Genomic DNA, 22,967 nt, shown 5'->3' on the forward strand with positions numbered 1-22,967 from the left:
CAAAAGATTTATTATTCATCCCAGGTATGCTACACTTGAGATTCATGGTGCAAAGGGCTAATTCCTGATCACAGATGCTGTGTACTGAGTGTGAACCGAAGCAGAGAATGCAGCTGTAGCTCCCAACAGAAAAGTCAAATTTATTCGCAATGGTAAAGGTTATTATCTCAAACATTTTTACAGTAAAAAGGAACAAAGCACAAAAAGAGGAAATCCTGCACCACATAAAATTGTCATTTAGTTCCTTTTGCGATCATATTTGGGTTTAGAATTGTATTCTATTCAAAGTAACCATGAATCAGCATGCATTTTGTTCCCAAACTCTTGATTGGGCACTCACTGAAGCTGCAATTTTAATTACTCAAATATGACAGGGAATTAAATTTCTTCTAAAACATTAAGAGTGCAAGAAATACGGGTAGGCCAAATGGCCCCTCGAGCCTGCTTCGCCATGCATGAAGGTGTCTGAATGGCCACAGCATTTTCCTGCCCTATCCTTGTAGCTATCCTTTGGATACTAAGATTTTCTTAGTATCCAAAAATCTATCAGTACAAGTCTTGAATATACTCATCAACTGAGCATCCACAGGCCTCTGAAGTCGAGAATTCTTGGTACATAACTATATGAAACAAAGACATTTCTTCTCCTCTCAGTCCAAATCACTGACCCCTTATCCTGAGACTTTAAACGCCAATTCGAGACTTGAGGGAAACAGCCTCTCATCATCTAACCTGTCACATCTTCTAAGAATTTGCACATCTCTATGAGATCCCCTCTTATTCTTCTAATCGTCAAAGTGTAGGCCCATTCTACTTTATTTTCCTCACAGGACATCTCCATTATCCTTGGAATCAATCCAGTGAACCTTTGCACCATGTGTAAGGCAAGTAAATCCTTTCTTGGGTAGGAAGACCAAAACGGCACACCATATAATTGCAGCTTTTTGAAATGTGTGCAAGATTTGCCAGACTCTCACCCTTCAAAACAAACATTCCATTTCTTCTGTCCAAAATGGATAATTTCACATTTTACTGCATCTGTCAATCACGGATTCAGTCAATATCACTTTGCATTCTGTTTGCAGTATACTTTGCCACCTAGCTTTGTATCATTGGCAAACTTGGATGTGGGAACAGAGTATAATATAGATTGTAAATAGCTCGGGGCCAAATACTGATCCTTGTGGTTCTCTGCTAGCTACAGTTTGCAAACACAAAAATGACCCATTTATTCGTTACACATATTTTTATCTGTCAATGAACCAATCCCCGACCCAGGCTAGTGTATTACCCCAGTCCATGAGCTCTAATCTTGTGTAACAACCTTCTGTGCTACGCCTTCCCAAAATCCATCTGAAAATTCAAATTACCACACATGCTAATGTAGTATTTTTGAATTTTATCTGGCTTGCTAGTTACAGCCTCAAGAAATGTCTAAGATTTATCCAACCCAATTTCGACTTCATAAAATGGTGTTGACTTTGACTAATCACACTGGGTTGGATTTTGTGCCAGCGGTAAATCAAAAATGTTTACCCTGCCCTCGAAGCTTATCCATGAAGGTCTGGACACCTATGTGGCATGGATTTCCCCTTTCACAATGTCATTTTGAATCTGGAACCAAACCACTGGTTTCCCCCAGGCATCTGGCAGCAATGATGGCTGCAAGCAGATAAGCAGCCAATCACATTGAAGTATTCTAACCGACAGAAACCAGGAAGTAAAGACTATTAAATCCCTTCATTTAGAATTCGGCAAATAATGGATTAAATGGCTGGGACTTGCACATGGGGTTAAGGTAGAAGCTAAAATATCAAAAACTTTGAAAAAAAACATTAATACGCACAATTTCTTATCAGAATCACAAAACAATACGGTGCAGAAAAAGCCTTTGACCCATCGAGTCTGCACCGCTGCATGAAAGGCACCTTATCTGTCAATTCTAATCCCATTTGCCTGCACTTGGCCCATAGCCTCGAATGTTAAGATGTGCCAAGTGCTCATCATGGTAATTTTTTTTAAAGGATGTGAGGCAACCCGCCTCTACCACCCTCCCAGGCAGTGCATTCCAGACCGTCACCATCCTCTGGGTAAGAAAGTTTTTCCTCAAATCCCGCCCCTCCCCTCCAGCACCTCATCTTGAACTTGTGTCCCCTCGTAACCGACCTTTCGACTAAGGGGAACAGCTGTTCCCTGTCCATGCCGCTCATAGTTTTGTACACCTCGATCAGATCACCCCCTTTTTCTTCTCTGCTCTGGCAAAAACAACTCGAGCCTATCCAACCTCTCTTCACAACTTAAATGTTCCATCCCAGGCAACATCCTGGTGAAACGCCTCTGCACCCATGCTGATTCATGATTATTTTGAATTGCATCCTTCTCTATAATGTGGCGACTAGAACTGCACACAATACTCCAGCTGTGTCCTCACTGATGTTCTATATAACTCCAACATGACTTCCTTGCTTTTGTAATCTATGCCACGATTGATAAAGGCAAGTGTACCATATACCTGTTTCATCAACCTATTAACCGGCCCTTCTGCCTTCAGAGATCTATTTACAAACACGCCAAGGTCTCTTTGTTCCTCAGGACTTCCCAGTGTGGTGCCATTCATTGAATATTTCCTTGTCAAATTGCTCCTTCCAAAGTGTAACACCTCACACTTTTCAGGATTAAATTCCATCTGCCGCTTTTCTGTCCATTTGACCATCCCATCTATATCTTCCTGTAGAAGACAGAGTCCCAAGACACTCAGCCTCTCAACCACCCAGCCTATCTTTGTGTCATCCACAAACTTACTGATCCTATCCCCCACATAGTCAGCCAAGTCATTTATAAAAATGACAAACAATAGGGGACTCAGCACAGATCCCTGTGGTACAGCAATGGGTTGGATGTGTGCGCTTAAATGGGGTGCTTTTTCCAAGGGCCAGTGCAGACTCGATGGGTCGAATGGCCTCCTTCTGCACTGTAATTTCTATGTCTACGCCACTGGACACTGGCTTCCAGTCACTAAAGCAGCTTTACATCACCCTCTGTCTCCTACAGCTCAACCAGCTTTGAATCCACATTATCAAGTTCCCCTGTATCTCATGTACTTTATAAGTCTCCCATGTGGGACCTTGTCAATTGCTTTGCTGAAATCCATGTAAACTACATCAACTGCACTACCCCATCTACACACTTAGTCACGTGCTCTCAAAATTCAGTCAAATTTGTTAGGCATGACCTCCCTCTGATAAAGTCACGCTGACTATCCCTGATCAAACCTTGCCTCTCCAAGTGGAGATAGATTCTCTCCTTCAGAATTTTCTCTATTAGTTTCCCCACCACTGACGCGAGACTCATTGGCCTGTAGTTCCCTGGCTTATCCCTACAGCCTTTCTTAAATAGTGGGACCCACATTTGCGGTTCTCCAACCCTCTGGCACCTCTCCCGTGGCCAGATAAGAATTACAAATTTGTAACAGGGCCCCTCTTATCTCCTGCCTCGCCTCCCCCAACAACCTGGGCCACAATTCGTCAGGACCTGGAGATTTGTCCACTTTTAAACCTGCCAATACCTCCAATACCTTGTCCTTCCCTATGACAACTTGCTCCATAACCTCACAGTCTCTGTCCCCGAGTTCCATATGTGCCTCCTCATTCTCTTGGGTTATGACAGATGTGAGATTTCATTTAACATCCTACCACTGTCCTCTGGCTCCTCCCACAGATTCCCCCCTTGATCCCTAATGGGCCCTACATTTTGCCTAGTTATTCTCTTCCCATTGATTTTTAAAATTTATTTATAAATTTAGAGTACCCAATTATTTATTTTCCAATTAAGGGGCAATTTAGTGTGGCCAATCCACCTACCCTGCACATCTTTGGGTTGTGGTGGTGAAACCCACTCAGACACGGGGAGAATGTGCAAACTCCACACGGATAGTGACCCAGGGCCAGGATTGGAACCCAGGTCCTCAGCGCTGTGGTCCCAGTGCTAACCACTGCGCCACATGCCGCCCTTTCTTTCCATTGTTGTACTTGGAGAATATCTTGGGATTGTCCCTACTTTTACCAGCTAGAGATTTCTCATATCCCCTCTTTGCTCTCCTACTTTCTTTCTAAAGCTCCATCCTGCACTGTCTGTGCTCCACTAATTCCTCTGTTTTGCTCCCCTTGTACTTATTAAAAGCCTCTCTCTTCCTTCTCATTGTATCCTGAATATCTTTGGTCATCCATGGTTCCCTGGGCTTGTTACTCCTTCCTATTACCTTAGAGGGAACATCTTGGGCCTGTACCCTCCCCATTTCCTCTTTGAACATCCCCCACTGCTCTTGTGTAGATCTCCCCACTAGCAACTTGTCCCAATCTACTGTGGCCAGATCCTTCCTTGACATTTTTTCTATTTGCTATTTCCTTGTCCATAACAAATTTAAATTGCACCATGTTGTGGTCGCTATCACTAAAATGCTCCCCCACCATCACATCAACTGCCTGTCCGGCTTCATTCCCCAGCATTAGGTCCAGCACTGCACCATCCGTTGTTGGACCTTCTACACGTTGAGCTAAAATGTTCTTGTATACATTTTACGAACTTTGCTCCATCTAAGCCCTTAACACAATGACTACCCGAGTTAAAGTTGGGCAAGTTGAAATCACCCACTATAATGACCCTATTATTATTTTTACACACTTCTGCAAATTGAGGAGAATATTTTCTCCTCAATTTCCCGCTGACTATCTGGGGGCCTAAAATAAACACCTCGCAAAGTAGCGACCCTTTTTTATTCCTAAGCTCTATTCCCAAAGCTTCATTTAATGCCACCCTCAAGATATTATCTCCCCTTACTGCAGTAATTGACTCCTTAACTAATAGTGCAATGCCTCCCACTCTTTTGCTCCCTCCCCTGCCCTCCTGAACATTCTGTATCCCGGGATGTTAAGCTGCCAATTCTGTCCCTCCCTCAACCACGACTCCGTGATGGGTACTCTGTCATAATTCCACGTGTCAACCCTCGCCCGTAACTCACCTGTTTTACCTGTAAATTTGAAATAAATATATTACTCCTAAGGCCAGTGAAGCAGTTGAGTAATTATGAACTTAAAACCCAAGTCTGTGTCATTCAACAAGGTGGAACTTTTTCAAGAATGTTTATAATGAAACTGAGAATGGGAAATGCAATGGAAAATTAAATCAGCACACTTGTCCTGCGGTTCCTGGTACCTCAATTTAACCTCCCCCATTACAGTCACATCCAGACTCGTCTGCAAACACGCAATTCCGGGTTCAGTTTCTCAAACATGCTCTTATGGCATATTCTGCATGCAAAGACAATTTGTAATTGAACTGTCAATATTTTTGTATTTTAACACTAAGTCAATTGTATTTAAATATATTCAAATGAGAAGCTATAAACAGACATTGAAATGAGGGTGTAGTTGAGTTAGGGGGTGTATGCTTATTTATGTTTCACTCTCTAAATAAGTGTTAGGTTGAATAAAGATGGCCTCCAGTACCATTCTTTGCCAACTGTTTTTCTACAGTATTACATTAAAGCAATCATCCAACCTGCATTTTGATTGTTGATTGTAGAGGGTGTTGAGTAACTGGAGGGGTTCAAATGAAAATTCTGTGGAATTCTGCCTGATCGATATTGAGGATTTTGTAAAGATGTTCTAAAATTGTAAAGATGTTCTAAAATTATAAAGGGTGGATGATGCAAGAGATTCCGGATGCAGAACAGGGTAAACTTTTTTTTAACGAGGGTGCTAAGCTTATGGAGCGTACTACGTGAGTTGGTGGCCAAAGTAGAAATAATGTAATGCCAACATTTAAAAACGGGTTAGATTGGTGGTTGAAGAAAAGGCCCATCGAGATCTGGAAACAAGATCGGACATGTGTTTGGAATGAAATAATAAATAAACATCAGCAAAGAAAGACTGCCTGTTTCCATGTTGTAATTTTTATCTAGTTCCTTGTTGTGAAATTACAACGTGTATGTTTAGTATTTGAATCTATCGACAATGTTAATTAGAGAAGTTCCTGTGTTTGGAGGGTACAAATGTTATAATATTTTGAAACTTTTTTTAGGTTGGCCAACTCTTGCAGCAGTTGGCAATGACGGGCAGCGAGGAAGCAGATCCGCGATTGAAGAATAGTCTTTCCAAATTTGACAAAGTAAGTCAAATCAGAGGATAAAAGCAAATTACTGAGGATGCTGGAATCTGAAACAAAAACAGAAAATATTGGGCAATCTCAGCAGGACCTACACCATCTGTGGAAGAGAAAGGAGCTAACATTTCGAGTCTGGATGACTCCACACCTGCTGAAATTGTCCAGTATTTTCTGCTTTTGTTAAGTCAGTCAGAACTTGACTGAGATGCAGAAGGTTGCAAGAACAACAAGGGTCTGGATTGTGAAGGCAATGTATTCTAATTTCCTTTCGTGTGCTCATCAGGGATATTGAACTAATTGAGGTTTGGCTAGAAGATCAGTTGTAGATTTTTCTATCTAAAGTTATTCCCATTTGTGTGTTTTCAGCATTATGTATGAAGTACTACATACATTAATCTGATAGTTGGAAAGAAAAGGAATTATTGCAAATTCTGATTTTACAAGCTAAGCTTCTGAATATTTGTATTATGTTCATGAGAGGAGTTGCTGAAAATGTGTATTCTTGAGCTAGGAAAGGAAGAATCATCTTGAGTCCCTATCCTTGGTGATAATCTCTATCTTCCAATGGGTACAAAGAATCACATGGAGGCTTTTATTTACTGTTGGATTCAAGTGCAGACTTCAGTATCAGTTGCTTGTTTCTATACAATTCTATTCCAGGTGATTGGTTACATCAAGGATTGTGTTTAATATTTGAGTTTCACATACCATTTGTCAGAAGCTTTTGCCAACAAAGCAAAAAAATCCTACACTTGATTCTTACCAGTGTAGTGTTCCATCCAATTCGTCAATTGTTCTCAAGTCAAACTGTTTCTGCTAATCTTTTCCAGTAAAATTAAGATCCAGATGTCAACAATTGATTTATATGAAGCACAACTTTAAGAGGCTCAACTCTTGACTGTTGCGAGCTGAAAAATCTGTTACGCAAACAGGTTGTCTGTGCATGTTTTTCACAAACCTGTTTGTAACGTATCGCTACGTCCTGTATTAGAACAATATAGTTTAGACATTAATGTTTTATCTGTCTGGTGTGGATACAAATCCAGTGGAGACTGATTGATTGGATGAATGTTTCTTCTGTTTGGCTGTCCTGGTCTTGAGAGATTGGCTTCTTCAATTTGAATCTAAAATACCTGGGTTAAATGCCCTATCTGCCATAAAATAAGTACAGTTTTGCCACTTCTTTTATCAGCCAAAAGTTTAATTGATGTCAATTTTTTCCAACAGTTAAATTTTGACATTACAAAGTGCAAAATATATCAGTTCCTTTCAATATAATATGTGACATTCTGAGGTGTCTCACTGCACTTAAAATTACAGGTTATATTTGCAATGAATATTTGCATCTCACATCAAACATTCAGTTGCTAGTTGTAGTGTGTCTTGACTGCTGTTTTTATTTTGTGTAGAAACAGCTAAGTGAATAAAAGCAAATTCCTGCAGATGCTGGAATCTGAAACAAAAACAGAAAATGCTGGAAAATCTCAGCAGGCCTGATAGCACCTGTGGAACGAGAACAGAGTTAGAGTCTGGATCAGGGCTTTTCAAACTGTGGGTTGCTACCCTAGGGTGAGTCGCATTGTTCATGGAAGAAGCACCCGCCGGCCGCGACTGGCTGTTGAATGGAATGATGCAGTCTTCCAGCCAGAAGGGGCGGCAGAGAGCAGGTCACACACCCAGCATGTACACTTACACACTGGTCCTGCATGTCTGTGCTTTTGGCGCAAAATTATGGAGGAGAGATTCCTCCATTTCCTAGCTGCGAGTGAGCAAGCAACAGGAGTGTGAAGAACTGAAGATGGATCATTTTGTTATAAGGAAGAGAGGGCCAGAGACACAAACGAGCCAGGATCTCGCAACTGAATCTGCTGGAGAGAGCTGCTCGGGAGACTCCACGGCAGGACAACCCCCTAAAAGTAGTAGCTCTGTACACCGCTCCAGGGGTGAACAAGCAAAAAGAAAAAACTGGAATCGGGAATAAAGCAGTCTAAAAATGGTTTCTTGAGGTATGGCTTTGTTAAGTTTGCCAATGCAGATCTGGATGCAAAGCCCATGTGTGTTGCATGCAGGGAAGTACTAGCAAATGAGAGTTTAAAATCTTCAAAGGCATTTGAGGACTAAGCATGGTGAGTGAGTATAAACCTCTGGATTTTTTTAAAGGATGCAACGAGAACTTAAATCATCAGCTGAAGTCCTTATCAGAAATGTAACATTGAAAGCACAAATAGCCTCTTACATTTTAGCTTACCGTGTAGCTGAAGAGAAACCTCTCCACACTGTTGTTGTGAGATTAATTCTCCCCCCCCCCCCCCCCCCCGCAACATTAGACGTGGCTTGCACAGTCCTAGATGAGAGATCAGCTGAAAAACTGAGATGCATCCCATTTAGTGATAACACAGTGGCTCGCCGAATTTGTGATATTGCTGAGAATTTTGAAGTGCAACTTATTTCTCATTTAAAGTCAGCACAGGAGTAGTTCATACAACTGGATAAAAGTACAAATGTTTCAGATTGTGCAACCGTGCTAGTTTACATTAGGTATATTTGGCACAATAAATTTGCTGAGGTTTTGCCGTGCTGCCTGACATTACCAACCAATCCGACTGGTGCAGAAATTGAAGCATTGAACAGTTACGTGGTTGGAAAGTGCGGACTCAACTGGATTCATTGCAGAGGAATCACAAGCAATGGGACAGCCAACATGACTGGGATAAACAGCGGAGTTATAATAAGAATTAAAGAGTTAGCTGGTCAGGACGTTTGGAATCATTTTTTTGTTCACCATGAGGCATTGACATCGAAAAGAATTCCATCTGATCTTGAGTGGTGTTGAAAGGAATTGTGGATGTTGCGAATTTCATTAAATGCAGCGCACTCTATACCAATCGTTTTGAGGCTCTGTTCCGATGTGGGGGCCAATCGCACACATTGCTCCATATGCAGATACATTGGCTGTCAAGGGGCCAGATGCTTGACAGAGTTTACGAACCGAGGTATGAAATCCATGCATTTCTCCTTGAGAAATCATTCCCTCTGGCTGATTTGTTTGCTGATGAAACTTGGATGCTTACTTACCTTGCAGATATCTTTTTTGAGAATATTGATTGATTGATATTTATTGTCACATATACTGAAGTACAGTGAAAAGTATTTTTCTGCAGCCAAGGGAACGTACACAGTACGTACATAGTACACAAAAGAATAATCGCCAGAGTACATTGGCAAATGGTACATCAAATATTGATTGGTTACAGTGCGGAAGAATGGCCAAGCAAGCAATACATGAGCAAGAGCAGCATAGGGCGTCGTCAATAGTGTTCTTACAGGGAACAGATCAGTCCGAGGGAGCGTTGTTGAGTCTAATAGCTGTGGGGAAGAAGCTGTTCCTATGTCTGGATGTGTGGGTCTTCAAACCTCTCTGTCTTCTGGAGGGTCTGAAAGAGGGCAAAGTCTGGGTGGGAGGGGCCTCTGACAATGCTATCTGCCTTCCTGAGGCAGTGGGAGGTGCAGACAGAATCAATGGGACGGTGACAAGCATATGTGATGCGTTGGCCTGAGTTCACCACACTCTGCAGTTTCTTGCGATCTTGGGCCGAGAGTTATCATGCCAAGCTGTGATGCAGCCGGATACGATGCTCTCTATGGCACATCTGTAGAAGTTTGTGAGAGTCGATGCAGACATGCTGAATTTCTTTAGCTTCCGTAGGAAGTAGAGACGTTATTGGGCTTTCTTAACTATTGCATCAACTTGAATGGACCAGGACAGACTATCGACCATCTCCACTTGGGCTTGAAGAACCGTGGCACCAGGCCAAAGAGTGGAATGGTCAGGTTTGCAGCGGGAGCCACCTCGTACATCTTCCCCTCACACCACGCCACCCGAACTCGTACAGCGACCTACATGTGCGAGGTTGGATTTTCCACCGTCAAAATTATAAAGACAGCACAAAGGAACTCCAATCAGGTTCCCCTCCTATGAACCAGATTGGAGTGAGATGTTGAGGACCAAGCAGGCTTACCTGTCACATTAAAGGTAAGCAAAAATGGTGGGTCTCAAAAGTTGGCTGCCGTGGGTCACGACGGTTGGCCAGTTGGTTTAAATGGGTCCCGTAAAAAAAAGTTTGAAAAATACTGGTCTGGATGACTCCTTGTCAGAGCTCTGACGAGAGTCATCCAGACTCGTAACTTGAGCTCTCTTCTCTCTCCTCGGATGCTGTCACACCTATTGAAATTTTTCAGCATTTTGTGTTTTTATATGTTGACCGAAGTGTGAACTAGTAAGCGCACAGTTTTCAAGAAAAAAGGAATAAATAACATCTCCTTTAAGGTGCACTAAATGTAATAAAAGACCCTGATTGAGGCCAACAGAATTTTAATTTATGTTTTTGTGTGAGAATCTCACCGTGAAATCTGCATGGCTGTACATGAGGTTTCCCTCATTTAAGGACTGACCTAAGTATTGTTCCAATGAATTTGTGCTTGTAATCAGTCATTTGTAATAAAAGGACAAGATGAAAGGGGCAGCACGGTAGCCTTGTGGATAGCACAATTGCTTCACAGCTCCAGGGTCCCAGGTTCGATTCCAGCTTGGGTCACTGTCTGTGCGGAGTCTGCACATTCTCCCCGTGTGTGCGTGGGTTTCCTCCGGATGCTCCGGTTTCCTCCCACAGTCCAAAGATGTGCAGGTTAGGTGGATTGGCCATGATAAATTGCCCTTAGTGTCCAAAATTGCCCTTAGTGTTGGGTGGGGTTACTGGGTTATGGGGATAGGGTGGTGGTGTTGACCTTGGGTAGGGTGCTCTTTCCAAGGGCCGGTGCAGACTCGATGGGCCGAATGGCCTCCTTCTGCACTGTAAATTCTATGATCTGAAAGCATTATCAAAATTGGTTGAGTCAGTTGTCACAAATCCATTACTTAACTGAAGTAACACATCCAACTGGAGCCCAGTCAGAAACCGTTCTTTGTTCTGACCTTCTAAAACAGTTAACAGGCTGAACTCCATATGAGACCCCTTTAACCTGAATCCTAAATCGCAACAAGCTCTTCTATTGTTTGCCTTCCGAGAGCTTAAAGGGCAACACAATACAAACCAATCCTGCCCCTTTTGTGGCAATCTTTATGTTGGAACACCAAACTCTGCTCAAAAGTTATTTTGACTGTGTTACTCTGGCCATTGAAAAAGGTGATTTCATTTCCGAAAGATGCCTTTTTTTTTTCAACATCAACGTGCAATATTTTATTTAATGAACTTTTTTTTGCAGAGTTGTGTTGCAGCTTTCTTGGATGTTATCATTGGAGGCCGTACAGTGGAAACCCCTCCTATGTCCTCTGTGAACCTGCTGGAAGGACTTAGCAGGACTGTGGTCTACATGACCCTTAATCAACTTGTAAGCTTGGTAAGCATGTGATTTGCTTATTCATTTTTTTGGCTTGTTACTTTAGAGAGATGGTGGGATGGTTTGTCCCCTTCTTGATAAACCGCAACAAGATGTGTTTTAAACGTGTTTTAACCCTTCGAGTGTGACTCAAGAACTGACACAAGACAGGCATTCGCAAAGTTTTTTTAAAAAACTATTAATTTCACAACACCTGAAATGTAATCGCAGTAACATCAAGTTGACACAAGAAAAGGTTATTATAAAAGACGTAGCATACAATTTGATTTTTTGAGAGTCCAAAAAGTCTTCAAGTTAGTTTTCTTGTTTACTTAGTTTTCAAGGCGATAGTTGCAAATATTGCAGGCTGATGGTTCATTAAAGGTATGTTTATAAAAAAAATGTTTTTGAATACCCAATTCTTTTTTTCCAATTAAAGGGCAATTTAGCATGGCCAATTCACGTACCCTACACATCTTTGGGTTCTGGGGGTGAGACCCAGGCAGGCAGGGGAGAATGTGCAAACTCCACATGGACAGTGATCCGGGCTGGGATCGAACCCGGGTCCTCGGCGCTGTGAGGCAGCAGTGCTGACCACTACGCCACTGTGCTGCCCTATGGTTCATTAAAGATATTGAAGCTTGGTAGTGTCTGGGGATTTAATTCCGTGATTTCATCTTGGCAGCACTAGGTTACTGGATTGGTTCTGCAAATAGTAGAAAAAAGGAATAGCCCCAACTTGTCTGGCTGTTAGAGGAAGCTCAGCGGGGTTGTTATTTTGCTGGGCAGGGCCTCTTCCAAATTCAATCCTGTGACGAGGCAAACATCCATTTTCCATAGAATCCCTACAGTGCAGAAGGAGGCCACTCGGAACATCAAGTCCACATTGACCCACTAAAAGAGCACCACACCTAGGCCCACCCCTCCTCCCTAGCCTCGTAATTCCACCCAACCTGCACACCTTTGGACTGGTGGGAGGAAACCGAGCACACACACACACACACACACACACACACACACACACACAATGAACAAACTCAACACACACAGACACCCAAGGCTGGAATTGAACCCAGGTACCTGGCAGTGAGAGGCAGCAGTGCTAACCATGTGCCACCATGCTGCTGAATTTTCCATTCTGCTTTTTAAAAGTGTCCCATCGTTAACAAAGTTGTGGGCATAACTACATGGGCAAAATAGAGGTAACGACTCTCAGAAAAACAGCTTGCCGCGGCGCAGCGTGGCCGATGAAATCTGGGAGACCCTGCCTCCACCACCCCAGGCTCACCATGCCTCATGAGATCCAACACGTGAGACGTTGCAATGTTCATCCTGCCCTTTGTGGGCAGGATCACTTTTTGGCAAATCTGCATATTAGAGCGAGGCAGTAAGCTCACTCTAAATGTGCAGATTCCCGAGGTACCTAAGACTTTGGGATTCATCCCCTTCACCTCAGACCTCGGGTGAGCGCCGTTCAGCACTGTTCCCCCAAAACGGGGAACAGATGGAATGGCACTTGTGGGAGTCACCCAGGGGATTGGAGGCCTCCAGCTTGTCCTTTGTGCAGGATGGTACCCTGGCAGTGTCAGCTTGGCACCCTAGCAGTGCCACCTGTGTGGCAGGCTGGCACTGCCACGATGCCCAGATGGCACTGCCAGCTGGCATGGGCACTGTCAGGATGCCAGGTTGGCACTGCCAAGTACCCTCTTATAATGCGCTTGGGTTGGGGGGGGATGGAGTTCAGGGATCGTTTTGGTGACCTCGTTCCCCACTTTACAAAACGGGCACGTTCCTCGTTCAGGCCCCTTGTACAACGCGAGTCACGTTGAATAGCCATATGTTCCTTGGCACTGCGAGCGCTGGGAAACGCGCGGCTAAATGTGCTCGCCAGGGGACTTTGTTCCCCTTTGGGAGAATCGCACCCACTGTGTTTTTGCCGATGAGTCCTGCAAGATCATTTCATAATGCTAATATGTAATCTTTCACCAACACTGGTTCATGTTCCATTAATTTGTTTCAACCACTTTGATTCCATGGTCGTGCTCAGTTCATGTGGTCAATTTAATCCTTGGATGATCTGCGTATGTGTCTTAAAGGCATTCTGCTGAATTAATATTCAGAGACATTTTTGTCCATCAAAGAACTCTCAAATTTGGTAATATATTATATCTTATTATATTTTAAATGTTAGCATGTGAGTGTTAATTCTATCTTCACCGAGCCATTCAGCTATAATTTCTGGGCTATTTCCTACTCCTTCATGCCCAGTCTGATTGCCTGTAGGTTAAGAGGGCAGATGCATCCCAGGTTTGCAGCTTGTGAACAGTCTGTCTTGCAACTGCTGACAAGAAGGCAATGGCGTTTGACGCCAACACCTGTCATGTATTTAGTGTGTTATGGTTAGGCGAGGAGGGGTCGAATGGCTCCCCTCTTCCCACTCATCATTGGGCCACAACAGGGATATCTTTTTAATAAAAGGATATAGTTACAAATTTTGAGTGTTCAATTATTTACCTGCTGTAGCCATAAAAGGTACAGACTGCTTTCCTTCAGTTTCTAAAAGAAAGAAAATGAGATATATTGTCCTTAACTGGTATGCATGAAATAATGGACGCACCCTAACACCTGCCCAAATATGATCATGGCTAGTGTGTTCCTGATGTAACTTGAGTAAATCACGGCTGGGAATTCCTCTCAGCCAGAGCCCCATTGTCCATTATGTCTAATGGTTTACCTCCACCCAATTGAGTACCCTGGTCAGTGCCTGAAGGCTTTGCTAATGGGATGGAAGATGCCCCCCCCCCTTCCAAAATCCCAAAGGCAATTGTTCCTGGTGTGGTTTTGTAGTCAAGTTGTTTCCATTTGAGTGGTTTTTGTGCTTACCATGTGGCTACGGTGCTTACTATTTCAAAATCGCTCTTCATCTCATTTCACACATAATAGGAAGACAATTGTTCAAGCACTGAGCAGGGGTGTCTTTCTGCAATTATGCAGGGCCTTGGTGAGGCCACACCCGGAATATTGTGTGCAGTTTTGGTCTCCTTATCCGAGAAGGATGTTCTTGCTCTAGAGGGAGTGCAGCGAAGGCTTACCAGACTGATTCCTGGGATGGGGGGACTGACATCTGAAGAGAGATTGAATCGGTTAGGAGTGTATTCGCTGGGGTTCAGAAAAATGAGGCGGGATCTCATAGAAACCTATAGAATTCTAACAGGACTAAACGGGGGAGATGCAGGATGGATGTTCCCAATGGTGGGTGTCCAGAACCAGGGGTGGTCACAGTCGGCGGATACAGAGTAGATCATTGAGGACAGATGAGAAATTTCTTCACCCAGAGAGTGGTTGGCCTGTGGATTTTGTTACCACAGGACGTAGTTGAGGACAAAACATTGCATGTTTTCAAGAAGCAGTTAGATGTAGCATTAGGGCGAAGAGGATCAAAGGATATGAGGAGGAAAAGTGGATTAGGTTATTGAGTTGGATGATCAGCAATGATCATAATGAATGGCGGAGCAAGCTCAATGGGTCGAATGGCTTCCTCCTATTTTCTTTGTTTCTATAATAACTCAATTTTATTGCAACACAAACTACTTTTTATTGCAACATGAAACTCCTTGGGTGACTTGGTGTAATATAACAAACTTCAAAGATTCCACCAATTGCTACTCCAATTGTATTTGTTTATGCCCCGACATCATGATAATGATGATAATGATCTTTATTGTCACAAGTAGGCTTACATTAACACTGTAGTGAAGTTACTGTGAAAAGCCCCTAGTCGCCACATTCCGGTGCCTGTTCGGGTCCACCGAGGAGAATTCAGAATATCCAATTCACCTAACAGTCTTTCGGGACTTGTGGGAGGAAACCGTTGCACCCGGAGGAAACCCATGCAGACATGGAGAATGTGCAGACTCCACACAGCCAGGGATCCAAGCCGGGAATCGAACCAGTGACCCTGAAGCTGTGAAGCAACAGGGCTATCCACTGCTACCATGCTGCCCTCTACTCACATTGCTGAAGTGTGCAAGAAATTGAATGTTAAACCAGAAGATGAAAACTTAATCTAGCTATTCTAGCTGTAAGTAACAATCTCAACAAATGATGCACTATATGAAGCAGGTTAATATTCCATGAAATTCAGAGAGAAGGAATGGCATGCAGCTGTAGTTAATACTGCTTCCTGACACCACATTCCAGTTGGGTAAAGCAAAGCACTACACTGGGAGATTATTAGCCTCTGAATGCTCATGGCGGGTGTCTGAATACTTACTAGTCTAGGGAGGCTACATTAGGACAAGAGGGAGAAAGGACTAGAAGGTTATGATCGGGTTCTGCAGAGCAGTTAGAGGAGGCACATCTTGAACATTAATACTAGAATGGGCCACTTGGGCTGAATGGCCTATTTCTGTCCTCAAGTTGTGTTTTACAGCAGTTTTAAGTGCATAAAGGGCAAATGAGCTGCTAATGACTACAGATGTCATCCTTTTAAAGTAAGCTTAAAAGTATGAGCAATTACGAGGATAGGAATAGTCCCTCAAATCTTCCGTGGTGTAACTCCATTCACCTGCATTTTCCCATAACCCTTAATACTTCAGGTCAATGTAAATCAGTCAATCTCAGAATTGAAATTAAAAATTGACCAACTGCTGATTGTAGAAGATAATTCCAAACTTCTGTCATGCTTTTTCATTTCGTTAGAAATTTTCCCTAACTTAACTCCTGAAAGACCTAGTTGTGATTTGAAGTTATGCCCCTAAGATTTCCAAAGTGACAAAAATATCTGCTATCTACCTAACCTCTGTTCCCCATAATATTTTGAAAGCTTTGATCAAATCATCCGGTAAACTTTTAACTTCCAGGGAATACACCCTAATTTGTGTAATTTCTCCTTGTCCTTCAATCCCTGGAGTCCAGCTATCATTCTTGTAAATCTATGCTGCAATACCTCCAAGACCAATACGTCCTTCCGAAGATGTGGTGACCAGAGCTGAACATTGTACTTCAGGTGTGGGCTAACTCGGACTTTGTGTAGCATGACTTCTAATCCCTGGAATTCGTATCCTCCAAATATCAAGGTCAACATTCCAGACATTTTAATGATTTATGTACATGGAATTATAAATCTCTTTGAACCTCCACTGCTTCTAGCTTTTCATAATTCAGAAAGTACTCTGATTTTTTTTAGGCCCAAAGTGGGTGGTGACCTGCCACTTGGCTGCGTTGAAATCCACTTGTCACCAATTTGTCCATCCACTTAATCAATTATGGCCTTGTCATCATTACAGATGCGCCTCCACCTTTCCCACACCAGTCTGCTGTTTCATATGATCTTACCTGGACCATTTCGACTAGTGCCAAACTATAGCTCCACACTCTCCTGAAGGCAGATATTACAAGGGAGAGACAGCTGGACTTGCTTGTATATTCATCCAGTTGCCATCTTGCAGATTGGCAGAAGCTGAGAATGGGTTGTTGTCTTTCATCCTTGATCTCGGTCTGAAGCCAATGTGGCAGAAGGAACTTTAAACAAAATAAAAATCGCTATCAGTGAAAAGAATAGAAAAAAGATCTTGCCTGAGAACTTGTAATCTTTCTTAACTGTCAACAACCATTACTGAAGTTTATTTCACTTTGCTGAATCCAAATAGGTTTGCAGTAGATGCAATAAAAACATTTTATTGACTAAAATGAAACTTGTTTTTTTCTATAGATCACTTTTGCACGGCATGTAAGGTCAGGGGAGCTGCTGAGAGACGAGGACAAGATGGCTTTGGAGAACCTTATTATTAATGTTCCTCAAACCAGAACAGGGAAGAGCAATAGCCTTGAACTGACTCCCTCCAGCACACCCCAGCTGTCTCCTGCAAGTACCCCAGCCAACAAAAAGAATCGACTGCAAATAGGTAAGAGACACCGCTGTTTTACTTAACTCTACAAGCTGTGCAGCAGTAATTTTTCAAACACAGAACATTAGAATTGTTTTGATGTGAATTATGTGCTCTGGATATTTATATTAATTGTACTTGACATTGTTATTCTATAATTTTGTGAGGTATCTTTTCTGGTAAGATTGAAAGGGTTATTGGGAACGTGCAAAGATCATCAAGTTCTCAAAAGTTGGAGATTCAAACTTCTTTTTTAAAAAAACTGAAACTAGAGCGGGTGCAATGGTGACTTGTGAGGTTAGTGCCAGGAATGGAGCATTTTACCTATGAGCAAATATTGCAGAGGCTGGGCTTGTCCACCAGAGGAGGCCAAGGGGAGGTTTGGTTTAAATATTTAAAATTGAGGGCCTAGATGGGGTAGACAGAAAGGACCCAATCATTAGCATAGGGATTAGCATGCACATATTTAAAGTAATTGGTAGAGGATTTGGGGAAGTTGAGTAATCTTTTCACTTTGAGCGTGGCAGGTGTATGGGGCTCATTGCCTAAAAGAGTGGTAGAGGTGGAAACCCTCATTGCATTTTTTAAAAATAAAAGCCTGCTTCGGAGTGGCATCAAGTGAATAAACCTAGCGTTATGGACCAAGAGTTAGAAGATCGGATGAGGCTGGGTATCTCTTGTTTTGACAGACATGGACACGAGGTGCCAAATGGCTGCCTCCTCTACTATAAGTCTTTCTGTGTTCCTATGTCTTTTAATTATGCAACTGGGGCACACAATGCACTTCAACTGGAATTAAAGCAAAATACTGCAGATACTGGGATCTGAAACAAAAACAGAGGGTGAATCCCCCCCCCCCCCCCCCTCTGAAGGAGGACCTCCTTTTTTCCGCCGCCCCGCAAGATCCATCCGACATCTTCTTGCGGGGCGGCTTCGGGTGGATGGCAACCACGCATGCGCGGGTTGGCGCCGACCAACCCGCGCATGCGCGGGTGACGTCAATTACCCAGTGTCGGCCGCGTCATTTACGCGGCGCCAAGGCCTGGTGCACGTAAATGACGCAACGCCGCTCTCCGGGGACGGGAGAATAGGGGCTGGGAGCGGCCTCCGATGCCGGAGTGAAACACTCTGGTTTTCACTCCGCCGTCGGGACTTAGTCTCCCGATGGGAGAATTGCGTCCAGAGAATGCTGGAAAAACTCAGCAGGTCTGGCAGCAAACGTGGGGAGAGAAAACCAATCACTTCAACTGGAAATTGCTATATGATTTCATTGTCAATCTCTGGAAATACAGGTCTTGTATGTTTTTGTATTTGACACTCACATTTGGTTCTTGACCTGTCATACCACATGTACCTGAAACCTCCACTTCTGCTTTCATTTTTACAATTGAACTAGAGCTGTATGATCCTTTTGGTACAGTTCTCTTGTGTGCTGTAGTCTTCTATACAACACTGTGGCTTGCTACATGTGTTCTCACTCATTCCCAATGTGGCTAATTTATGCGCAAGGCTGGAGAATAGTTTCACTTGTGCCAATATGCGTGTAGCATGTCACCATTAAGAAATATGAAGTGAATGCATTCTGCATTCACCTATCCTAAAATGTGTTGGGGCCAAGCACATGGCTGGAGCATTTGCTTCATAGAATCATAGAATTTACAGTGCAGAAGGAGGCCATTTTTCCTATCGGCCCTCAGGAAAGAGCACCCCACTTAAGCCCACGCCTCCCTATCCCCGTAACCCAGCAACCCCACCTAACCTTTTTGGACACTAGGGGCAATTTATCATCGCCAATCCACCTAATCTGCACATCGTTGGACTGTGGGAGGAAACCAGAGCACCCGGAAGAAACCAACGCACACACTGGGAGAATGTGCAGACTCCGCACAGTGACCCAAGCCGGGAATCGAACCTGGGACCTTGGACCTGTGAAGCAACTATGCTAACCACTGTGCTCCCATGCTGCTTCATTTTGTAATACTTTTTTAACATGCTACCAGACACTCTAACAGCAGATTATCACAATAAAATTGCTGTTGGAGGCATTGATGGTGATCTTTCAGGAATCACTGAAGGCAAGGATGACCCCAGAGGATTGGAAAATGGCTAATGGCCTATTTAAGAAGGGAGGCAGGCAAAAGACAGGAAATTAAAGGCCGGTTAGTCTGACTTTGGTTATTGATACGATTTTAGAGCCTATTATTAAGGATGAGATTGCGGAGTACATGGAAGTGCAGGGTAAAATAGGGCTGAGTCAACATGGATTCATCAAAGGGAGGTCATGCCTGACAAATCTGTTAGAATTCTTTGAGTAGGTAAAGAGGAAGTTAGACAAAGGAGAACCAATGGACATGATCTATTTGGATTTCCAGAAGGCCTTTGACAAGGGGATGTGCAGGAGGGTGCGAAAGAAGATAAGAGCCCATGGTGTTGGAGGCAGGTTACTGGCATGGATAGAAGATTGGCTGACTGGCAGAAGGCAGAGAATGGACATAAAGGGGTCCTTTTCAGGATGGCAGCCAGTGACTAGTGGTGTTCCGCAGGGGTCAGTGTTGGGACCACAGCTATTCATGATATGCATTAATGATATGGAAGAAGGAAGTGAGGGCATTGTTGCTAAGTTTGCAGATACAAAGATATGTAGAGTGACAGATTGTGCTGAGGAAGCAGGGAGGCTGCAGAAGGATCTGGACACGCAAGGAGAGTGGGCAAAGAAGTGGCAGATGAAATAACAATATGGAAAAGTGTGAGGTATGCACTTTGGTAGGAAGAATAGAGGCATAGACTATTTTCTGAATGGAAAAAGGCTTCAGAGATCAGTCCTAGTCCAGGATTCTCTTACGGTTAACATGCAGATTCAGTTAGCAGTTAGGAAGACAATTGCAATGTTGGCATTCATGTCGAGAGGGCTAGAATACAAGAGCAGGGATGTACTATTGTCATGTGAGAGTACCTTTAAGAAATGGGTGTTTATAAATGGGTTTGTACATAAATATCTGTAGTGAGAGTACCTTTAAGAAATGGGTGTTTACTACTGCAGTGATGTCCGAGTGGGTGGAGCTGGGCTGTCTTGTCAGCTTTTTACTTTCGTTTTTGAGCAGGCTGTAAGGTGGTTTTAGTTTTGTTTTCAGTGTTGGAGCTGAAGCCAGACCAAGCAGGTGTACTGCTGTTCTCTCTGCCATCAAAAGACTATCTCTTGTTCATTTGGTGAATTCAGAATTATAAATGTATTCAGTAGTGACTTTAACCTGATGTACTTCTGATAAAGGTTTTGTTTTTAAGTTGTATGGATGTTAAAAAGGGAAGCTTAAAGGTTTACTCAGTGTTGAAGTCTTTGGGGGTTGTATTTGAATGAATGGTTGCTAAGATGTTCACTGTTTGTTTTAAAAAGGTTAACTTGAGTTCATAGAATAAACATCGTGTTGCTTTAAAAAAACAAAAAACTTTTCCATTTCTGCTGTGCCACACCTGTAGAGTGGGCCGTGTGCTCCCCATACCACAATCTAGTAAAAGTTGTGGGTGAGGTGAACTCCATGATATACTTTGGGATTCTCTAACCCTGGCCCATAACAAATTGGGGACGAATTGATAGACTTTTCCAATAAGTTTATCTATTGGATTGGCATAGTGAATTTAAAAACAGTGAGGGGTGAGCATATTGTGGGTACTTTTCAGGTGTGGTATTTTAGTTTAAGTAGGGAGTGTGTTGTGGACAATGGCTCTTTCAGAGGCTCAGAAGTTTTTGGGGGTGGAGACGGGCATACGCAGTACCTTACGGACAGAGACTAAAAGCAGACTCTTAGATTTGGCAAAAACATTGCAGTTAACATTACCTGACAAAATGCAAAAAGATTAGGTCATTATGGCGGTGGCTAAGCATTTAAAGTTACCTGAGATACAGTTTGACTCATTGGAAATAGCAAAAATTCAGTTGCAAATTAAACAAATGGAACATGAGTAAGAATTAAAGCAGCTTGAATACAAAAGCGAGAGAGAGGAAAGAGAGAGAGGGAGGAAAAAGAGAGAGAAGAAAGGAAAACCAAAAATGGCCCAAGCAGAACAGAAAGGAAGATACAGATCAGGGGGAAAAGATAAAGAGAGAGAGTTTGAACTTCAGAAAATGGCCATGAAAGATGACAGTCAGTTAAAATTGTCAGACGTAAAGGGAAACGTACAGTTGGATGATAGTGATGAGGATAGTGAGAAAGAGCGTCAAAGTCGAAGGCTTGGTGGGAATCTATTTAAATATGTCCAAGCATTGCTAAGGTTTGACGAGAAGGAGGTAGAAGCCTTTTTCATTTCACTTGAGAATGTGGCTAAACAAATGAAATGGCCACAGGACATGTGGGTATTACTGATTCAAACAAAGCTGGTAGGTAGAGCTAGTGAAGTGTTTGCATCACTACCGGAGGAGGTATCTGGGACGTGTGAGGAGGTGAAAAAATCATTCTTAGGTGCATATGAACTAGTGCCTGAAACCCACAGACAAAGGTTTAGAAATTTAAGGAAAGAATTTGGTCAAACACACATGGAGTTTGAAAGGATCAAACAGAGTAACTATGATAGGTGGCTAAGGGCTTTGAAAATAGACCAAACGTATGAAGCTCTCCGAGAAATTATACTTTTGGAGGTGTTTAAAAATTCAATTCCTGATGTAGTGAGAACTCGTGTGGAAGAACAGAGGGTTAAAACTGCAAGATTAGCAGCAGAAATGGCAGATAATTATGAATTAGTTCATCAATCAAAGCTTGGCTTCCGACATCAGTTTCTGCCTGTGAGGGATAGAAACTGGGGACATGAGAAATACTCAAGTGGTAAAGGTAATCTGATGGGAGATAATAAGGAGAGTATACCTCAGATTAAAAAAGAAATCCAGGAGGGTGGAAGAGACATGAAAAGTTCAAAATGTTTTCACTGTAATAAACTAGGCCATGTAAAGTCAGTGTTGGTGGTTGAAGAAAAGCACTGGGAAGGCTGATGTGGTAAAACAGGATAAGACAGGCTTTGTTAAAGGGCCATGATGTGGAGATGCCGGCGTTGGACTGGGGTGAGCACAGTAACGGACACACGACGGACTTCCTACAGAAACTCAGCACCCACGGACCAGTTGAACCAGGAACATTCCTCGTCACAATGGACGTCTCGGCACTCTACACCAGCATCCCCCATGACGACGGCATTGCTGCAACAGCCTCAGTACTCAACACCGACAACTGCCAATCTCCAGGCGCAATTCTGCAACTCATCCGCTTCATTCTGGATCACAACGTCTTCACCTTCGACAACAAGTTCTTCATTCAGAGGCACGGAACAGCCATGGGGACCAAATTCGCACCCCAATACGCCAACATCTTCATGCACAAGTTTGAACAGGACCTACTCACCGCACAGGACCTTCAACCGATGTTATACACCAGATACATCGATGACATTTTTTTCCTTTGGACCCACGGCGAAGAATCACTGAAACGACTACACAATGACATTAATAAGTTCCATCCAACCATCAGACTCACCATGGACTACTCTCCAAAATCAGTT

At 43.0% G+C, this 22,967-nt stretch overlaps 1 protein-coding gene across 14 annotated transcripts in view; it reads left to right on the forward strand.

Moving 5' to 3' along the window:
* The window catches only part of gapvd1 (GTPase activating protein and VPS9 domains 1), a 174,249-nt gene that overhangs the window by 63,348 nt on the left and 87,934 nt on the right, over nt 1-22,967 (forward strand). For all 14 annotated transcript variants that reach the window (XM_072488468.1, XM_072488469.1, XM_072488465.1 and 11 more), the window contains 3 exons: nt 6,079-6,165; nt 11,425-11,559; nt 17,252-17,444. In XM_072488468.1, coding sequence (XP_072344569.1) covers nt 6,079-6,165; nt 11,425-11,559; nt 17,252-17,444 — 415 coding nt within the window. The remainder of the gene's footprint in view (nt 1-6,078; nt 6,166-11,424; nt 11,560-17,251; nt 17,445-22,967) is intronic.

The sequence above is a fragment of the Scyliorhinus torazame genome, chromosome 22 (assembly GCF_047496885.1).
Source record: "Scyliorhinus torazame isolate Kashiwa2021f chromosome 22, sScyTor2.1, whole genome shotgun sequence".
Taxonomy (NCBI): Eukaryota; Metazoa; Chordata; class Chondrichthyes; order Carcharhiniformes; family Scyliorhinidae; genus Scyliorhinus; species Scyliorhinus torazame.